Genomic DNA, 8,344 nt, shown 5'->3' with positions numbered 1-8,344 from the left:
TATAAGTTTGAATTGGTTATTTTTTTGTCTGAAATTAACATGGATATAATGTTATTTGAGTATTTTTATCCAAAACATCCATTTTTATCTATAAATTAATACCCAAAATAACTAATGTATTTGATTTTTAATTTTAATTTTAGGTATTACTATTATTATCAATATAATTAAAATAATATTTTATATATATTTTTATATGTTTGTATATGTTCGGATACTCATTTGATTCTTGATGCGGGTTGGGTTCGGTTTCAGTTTTTCGAGTTTTGAAAAATAGTCTCATTCGGATATTTAGGATCTGATAGGGCCGGATACCCTATTTTCGGGTCGGTTCGGGTATTGATATTATGCTCGGCCCTAGTGTAAAATACCAAAATAACGCTTTATGAAAAGTAAGACATACTAGTTTCTTACAATATTTAAAGATCAATACTATCAGTGGCACAAGTTTATTTTAAATTATGGCTATTTTTTTTTACCTAAAAAAGAAAAAAAAATTATGGCTATTTACTCAAGGGCATATACAATATACACCAATCGTGTTATAACATTTTCTCTATTGTCAAAAAACTTTTATCAACCAAACCAGTAATATTGTGTCCATAAAAACTAATTTCACACATATATAACGAGAAGTATTTCAATTATTGTTGGCAAAATAAGTTGCTCAATTATGAGGTCGGCCCCTTTGCAGAAACAGCCCATTGGCAAACTATAAAGGTGCAAAACACAATGCTTCATAATCTGGACTTTTTTAATTAAATAGTCTGGACTTTGTTATACGTCCAAAACTTTTTTTTTTTTTTTAATATTCTTCCCAAAAGGGCATCATTACAAAAGCTACAGCTCGGATTTAAGTAAAATTCGGTACAACAATGAAATTAGGAGATCTAACTATTCGGACTATACAACCAAGTTGTGGGCGCAACTCCGGGTCCTTTCGTCATCACCACTTCTTTCACGTTAATCCGGTTAGGAGCAGAAGCATCCCACTCTCTTCGTTGCTGGAGCCTTTGTAGTCTTTGAAGCGCTAGTAGAAGAGAGGTTAATTAATATACCTGGTGACTTTTGTAAAAACTCCAGGCGCAACCTCCGGGATGACACAAACGACGGTAAAGAAGCCTCCACACCGCTACCAAGAGACGGGAAAGACCCCACCACAACAAACTTACAAAAAAACGGGTTTGAGACGACAACAGCCCAAGACTCGACAGAGCTCCAAGACCTGCAAGAAGTGTTAGCCTAATAACGCTGCTGTGGTGTTCAAGTGAACAACCACCAACACTGGGAAGCGCTACCACGCCATGAGGAGCCACTGAGGGAGGTGGAAGCCCGGAGACAACCCAAAGCCACCAACTTCCTCGCCAAATGCTGTTCTCGAGAACCGAGAGACGATTACTTCTCAATGTCTAAATGATGTCTGGTGACAAACGGACACTCAACCGAAGATAAGCACATGAACTAGCCACCATTTGAAGCTTACCGGAAAACTTCAAAGATTTCTTATTTATTTGATCAAAACTTGATCAATACTAACTAATAATTTACCAATAATGTCGATTATTTGTTGAGGATTGCATGGCACAGATTTCTTATTTATTTGTTGAGGATTGCATGACACAGATTTCTTATTTACAAGTAGAGATCATCTCATTTTTCCATTGGTTTTTATTTTACTTTCCGAGTGTGTATACATTACGCAGTGGCGGATGGAGGAATGTAAATAGGTGGGGGTACGTATATTTTATACAATAAAGTCGCCTTGCCTCTCTCCTCCTTAAGCCACATCACCCTGGAGAGAGGGGGCTAATGAAGAAACGTGGCGTGTCAGTTTTCCTTCTTTTTCGAATGATTTTTTAAGTTCAACTTCGCTGGGCTTTGATTTTCACTTATCATTTAGTTGAAACCCAATAAAATTCAGGGTTTCACCATCTTCTCAACTTTGAGCTTTGTTACCCCGCAGCCGATTTATCCAGTAAATGCAAAAGTCGATCAAGTGACCGTAACGTCTCCAAATTGCGCTAATACCAACTTTAATCTGACCTTTAATGTGCTTACACGATTCCTCCCACTCTTAACCATTCAATCGAACTCATCGTCTCCTAAAGTAACCGATTTAAGCTCCGATTATATGTGTTTCTTCTCTGCGATGAACAACCACACTGCTACGAAATCCCAAACTCCAATCATTGTTAAGCTTCGACTTCAACAATGGCCAACTCCTCCACGCTTCTTGCCGATTTGGATGAGAAGGTAACTCCGACGAACTCCATCTTCTCTTTATTGTAATAGATTTATGCGTTGATTATGACTGAATGCTTACAGTCTAATTATTTCTTCGCAGCTTCATTTCTTTGAATTTAAGGCATGACGGTGTAGACGGTTGGTTGAGGTAAGGCTTATTCGTTTCTGGAAAGCACACAATGTTAACAAAGGTGGAGAGCTTATGGGTGTAGATATGCTTTTTGTTGATGGGAGGGTAATCTTACTGACATCGCTTTTGTTTACTTCTACATATCAATTTTTGTACTTTTCGATATCTTTACTCTCCTTCTGTTACTTCATAGTAAACGTTGATCCAGGCTTCCATCAACGTTAACCGGCTCAACACCTTCAGACAACTGCTCAATGAAGGAGCTCTTTATGATCTGAGTTTGTTCGACGTTACACGGAGCAGCCCAAACTTTCGCTTCACTGACGCACATGTTGTTACAGATTCACTGATCAAACCCGTTTCCATCGAGATTACGGAAGCCAGTTCCCCTATCCCCACAGAGATCTACAGGTTCAGCAATTACCACCATTTAGTGGCACTTGCTAATACCGACACAGATTTTCTAGGATTGTTTAAGTAGAGATGTCTAAGAACCACTGCTATTATGAATATCTAATACCGCAAACTATTATTGACCCATTTGTTTATGTCCAGATATCCTATGAGAAGTGAAAGGATTCGCTTGCTCTGCAAGGTTTAGGAAATTGAAACTGATAATGTGATAATGGATGTCACGAAATGCTAACATAAATTGAAAAGAGGATTCTCATCATTCGCTTGAGCATCATGCAATGATGAAAACGCCCTTGGAGTTGTAAGGTAATACATTTTGAATACGCTACCAACCATTATTCTAACTGCTAACTAGGAGAGCCTTTTCCATGTTATCAATCTCATTGTTGTTGTCTCTGTGATTAAGGTACCAAGTCCAGCTGGTGATGCATCTGATATGGCTGTCTTTGTCTCATTCAACACTGCAATAGCTCAACTTTCGAATGTTCGAGCTGCAGAAGTATGCAACTCACTTGAATGCTGACTCATCTAAATCACCGCTGAAGCTGTTAGAACTAAATCCCTCTCATGGTGTGAACAGGGGTGCCTCTCTGACCAGTGCTGGGATGGCTACTTCTGGAGTGATAGAGGGAGCTACAGCCTCAATAGGTGTGGTGCATAATGAACTTTTTCACTGTGTAATAACTACAGAGGGTCCACCACTTCATGAGGATGGGCGCGCCAGAAAAAAAGCCTATAATACTTAACTTCCCATCTTTAGGAGAGTGTCCACTCTACTGCTACTTAGTATTTTGTCTTTTTTAAAGTTTGAATAAATTGTATAGGGTCTTGCATCTGATTTATTTCCTTTTGGTTTTTGGTTCTTTTACTTATCTTTTCCTCGGTGTGGGCACGACGAAAACTACCGCCTTGACGGTTTTAAATAATATTTGCCTTTCATGCAGCTCATTATATGTTGTTGTAAGGTAATCTTGGTATCTCACACCCAAGAGCACTGCGACATCATGATTAGAACCTAAAAACTTATATCTTAATCAGTTTCTAAATTTGGTGCTTTATAAATAAATGAAAAAAAAATCAGAATTCACAGTATCTTAAGGTTTGGAATCTGTGTTAAGATTGCTGGTAAAAGGCCTGTGAGCTGATTGTTCTTTAAGTTCATAGTGTCCACAAGTTGGAAGGTCCAGACAAATTTACGGGAAGACAAAACTGGAACATGAAATAAGTAAACACAAAACTGGAACGTGACATCGTTGCATGGACAAAACCAGTAATTCGACTTTATATACAACAATAATTATATTTAAGTGAGAGCACTATAACTGTAACTTAATATCTAAGTTAAAACAAAAAGGGTTTTCTGAAATATGCCGAGTTGATTTTGATTTTGAGAACAAAAAGGTCAATCAAAAATTAGTCAAAAATTCTTTTTAAAAAATTAGTCAGAGAATAATTATTTAGTGAATATACATAAAATAGTTCAATAATATAAAAATTCCAGTAATAAGGGAAAACTTCTGTAAAAAAACAATATATTTTTTTCCTAGTTTTGTAGCATCTCCATCTTCGTTCTATATTTTACTTTTTTTAGAGTGGAAAATGGAGTAGTGAACAAAAAAAAATAAAACATTGCTCTATAAATTGAATAATTTTTTAGTTTTTTGAATGTAAAAGGCCAAGGACCACCCTCACATGTGTCGAAGAGATTCTTCAAAAACTTAATTTTCCCATTCAATTATTATGTCGTTTGCTGACAAACAAAAAATTATTATGTCGTTTTTGCAACTTCCACTGACGTTTCCAGGAAAATAACAAAAATAGATCTTTTCTTATATCAATAATGACGACAATAAGTCAAAAGATTATTTATATCTCACATAGATAGGATGGATGTGCTTTCGAGTTTATACAAAATGCAAAAGGAAAACACTTACCGCTTTCTCTCTCATCTCTGTTCTCTCTCTTGCATGAGAAAGCGGTTGAGTTTTGGTCGACGCCGGTTCCTCTTTCCGGCTTCGATGTGTGACATAGTCACCAGATCATTTCCGGTTGCAGTTTCCCGATAGTTCGGGCATTGACTCTGGGGAGAGGTGGTTCACATAACATCATCTCCTACGGCTTTCATCTCCAGGAAGAGGTGATCCTCTTACACCGTTTTCGCCGGCTTATCACCGGTTTGATACCGGTTATGGTCGATCTACGGTTCCGTCCTTCCTTTGAGATACCGCTTCTTGTTCTGATTTTCTAATTTTTCTTTCGTTGGAAGATCGGAGTTTTAGATTCAATCGTAAGCAGTTGTAATTCCTTCTTCAAATCGTAGATCCGTCAGAGTTGATTCGCCGTCTTGAGTTTAAGGGATGTTCTGTTTGAGCGGCTTCTTCTCCAGTTTGGCTTCGCTGAAGGCGGAGCTCCGGCGTGCATGCTCTCTGGCTCCGGAGGAAGCTCGTGCCTTCCATTTGTGATGCGTGTTCATTGGGCGACGGGCGTCCGGACACGTGGTGGATGGAGCTGGCATCTTTCTCTTCAGTTTTTCTTCGGGCTTAAGGCCCATAAGTTGTGTTGTATTGTGGCCTATTGTTTAGGCTTGTCTTTCTTTTAGTGGCTTTTATTGGTCTTTTTGTGTTTGTGTTGTTGTTGGGTTTCGTTTTTTTTGGGCTTAGTCTCTTTAATAAAATTTCAGTGGAAAAAAAAAAAGGTGCTTTCAAGTTTATACCAAACCGCTAAACACGATGTCAAGAAATAATACGTAAGGCCTACGACAGTATATTGAGTTGTTAAACCAAACCAGTTTAATACTGAATGTTGCAACAAAGGTATGAGTTTAATGCACCGATGGGATGAACAGAGCCAGATACAATTTTAAAATTTAATCGAACGTTATTTCTTTATTTTCAAATGTATACTAATATTTATTTTAAGAGAAATACCCTACGAAAACCACAAGGAAGAAAATGACCAAAATATTTTATTAAAGAGATAAATATACATTTATATGCCTAGGGTTAACTAATTCAAACCTTAGGGTTTAGAGTTAACGGATAGAGATTTGAGATTGAGATTTAAAATTATATAAAATAAATATAAATATTAAAAATTTGAATTTTCAAAATAGTTTCAAAAAGTATTTTCGAATTACAAAAAGAAAATTTTCAAAAAAAATAAAAAAAAATTCAAAAAAAATAAATTCAAAAAAAAGTTTATTAAAAATTCGAATTTGAAAACATATAATATAAAACTATTAAAAAAATTTCTTTTTTTATTTTTTTTTATTTTTTTTATATCTAGGGTATTAGTGTCATTTTACCTATTAAATGAAACATTTTGGTCGTTTTCCTCCTTATGATCTATTTTTGTGACCAAAATTTGAAAATAATCTATTTAGGAGAATTAGCCTTATTTTAATGATATATCCTACATTTTTGTAATCGTGGCAAACGATGAAGTCGAACTGTTACAAAACAAAATGTAAATCTATAATCCATACGAATGAAGAAAACCAAATTGTAACTACAAAAAAATGAATCAATTTGATAATTAATAGTTCCAACAAGATTAATAAAAGAGCAGTAGTTTGCTATTTAATCCTTCACTAAAAAAAAACTAAAATTAGAAAAATTACGGTCACGAGTCTGACACGTTGACATGTACACTAGCGTTCATGACCGTATCACATACAGGACACGCCTGTAACAGAGCCGATCCACAAACCGTACACAGACACAATGACGGCAAGGCAACACCAACACACTCGCCCTTTTTTCACCGCACCTTCTACATCCTCCCGTCACCGCCGTAACATCATCCCCATCAGCTCCTTCACAGCTTCCGCAGCTCGACACCGCATCCTCTTCAACCGAATGACAAAACCCATCTCCGCCGTTTACCGTCCCCGGAAAATCATCGACCTGGGCGAGAACTTTTTCAAGATTTGACCGGAGAGTATTAGCTGTAGCTTCATTGGTCTGAGCGAGATCACGCCAGATCTGATTCTCGACGTAAAGACTCTTCACTCGCTCTTGTAAAGCCCCGTTTAGCTTCCCCATTCGTGCAATCTCATCGTCTTTCGCTTTCAGCGTTTTGATAATCGCTGATTGAACCGCTGACGCTAATATCCGCGTTTGCGTCTGTTGCCTCGCTTCTAACTCTAGCCTTAACGTTTCGGTTTGTTGAGCGACGAACCGATCGATCTCTGATTGTTGTTGTTGGATCTGAGCGTCGATAAAAGACGTTTGCGGTTCAAACGCGCATGACCTCCGTTTCTGAGATGGCATTGGAGTGTTTATGTCAAACGTGTGATCTCTCTGACGTTTAGATATTAATTGAAGGAGGAGCTGGAGATTGGTTGAAATTATATGTGAGATCGCTTTCTGATTCAATGGTCCGAGCGTACGGTAACTTTTGAACTCCGAAAGTTGTCGGAAAACCGACGGTGATATCATTGTTCACGTTCGGTTCAGATTTAACATATTCTCTGTGGAGGGAAAAAAAAAACAAAATCAATAAAACTGCTCAAAAATGGATTACTGAAGAAGTCATGAGAAGATTAATTTACCTGGTAGTGGTAAACTGAGAAGCCAATAGATTCATATATGTTGCTTCAACAGCCATTGATAAGTTTTCTCTGAGGTTGAGGAGAGTTTAGACGGTAGGTAGCTTGTGGTGAAGAAAGCAACGGTGGCTTTTATTTAAAGGAGGAAAGAGAGAGAAATAGCAAAAGAGAAAGTCAAAATATTAAAATAAGAGATTTGTTTTAGAAAGAGGATACTTTATCTTTTTCTGATTTTACAATTCTAAAATTATATATATTTTTTAAAAACATAAGTATAATAATATCTGATATCTTAACAAACACCAGCACATGTTGCTTTATATGGCATTTTTGTTTGGTTGGACTTGTAGTGTTATATATCTTTCAATTTGTAAGTTAATAATTTTTATTTGTCAATAAGTTTTAATAAAGAACATCTTACCCTATTTCCTATGAAATCTGTTTGTTTTCTTTTAGGGCGGTTCAATATGGCAAAACCGAACCGTACCGAACCGAACCAAACCGGAATAGATAATATGGTTTGGATTTAGTATATACCATACAAACGAAATGGATATGATTTTTAAAAAACCGTAGAATTTGGATATAGTTCGGTATATAACCGATAAAACCGAATAAACCGAATAAAACCGATCAAAAAATAGAAACATGTAAATATGTATATATTTTATAACAACGTATGAAAATCATAAGTTAATTTTTTTGCTAATAACTATTACCATATTTTTTACGGTAATAAAATAGTCCTGATTTGTAAAACACTTGAACTATAATTAAATAACAATTCATCGCAAACATGCTTCTTATTTTCTTAGTCTTCTTTTGATCTTTTTGCTTTAATTTAGCATTGACTAAATTGAAATAAATATTATAAATTTGATGATAACAATTAGTGGAAATTCTTCACAATTTTTTTTTATCTATTAAACGAATAGAGTTTCTTGTTTAATATAAGAAATATGACTTTGATGAACGCTAAATATGAAAGAATATAATAACTTATTTTT

The 8,344-nt window shown here is 35.9% G+C and overlaps 1 protein-coding gene across 1 annotated transcript; it reads right to left on the bottom strand.

Moving 5' to 3' along the window:
- Positions 1–6,292: 6,292 nt before the first annotated feature.
- LOC106325039 (BOI-related E3 ubiquitin-protein ligase 1-like) lies at positions 6,293–7,511 on the bottom strand. The gene is given in 4 exon segments (XM_013763060.1): positions 6,293–6,510; positions 6,513–7,107; positions 7,109–7,259; positions 7,341–7,511. Coding segments are annotated over 4 exon segments (903 nt in total). The 5' UTR covers positions 7,397–7,511; the 3' UTR covers positions 6,293–6,409.
- Between the last annotated feature and the right edge of the window lie 833 nt (positions 7,512–8,344).

This window comes from Brassica oleracea, chromosome C2 (genome assembly GCF_000695525.1).
Source record: "Brassica oleracea var. oleracea cultivar TO1000 chromosome C2, BOL, whole genome shotgun sequence".
In the NCBI taxonomy this organism is placed as follows: Eukaryota; Viridiplantae; Streptophyta; class Magnoliopsida; order Brassicales; family Brassicaceae; genus Brassica; species Brassica oleracea.
The sequence above is the reverse complement of the archived record's forward strand: the minus strand, read 5'-3'. Positions and strand labels throughout refer to the sequence as shown.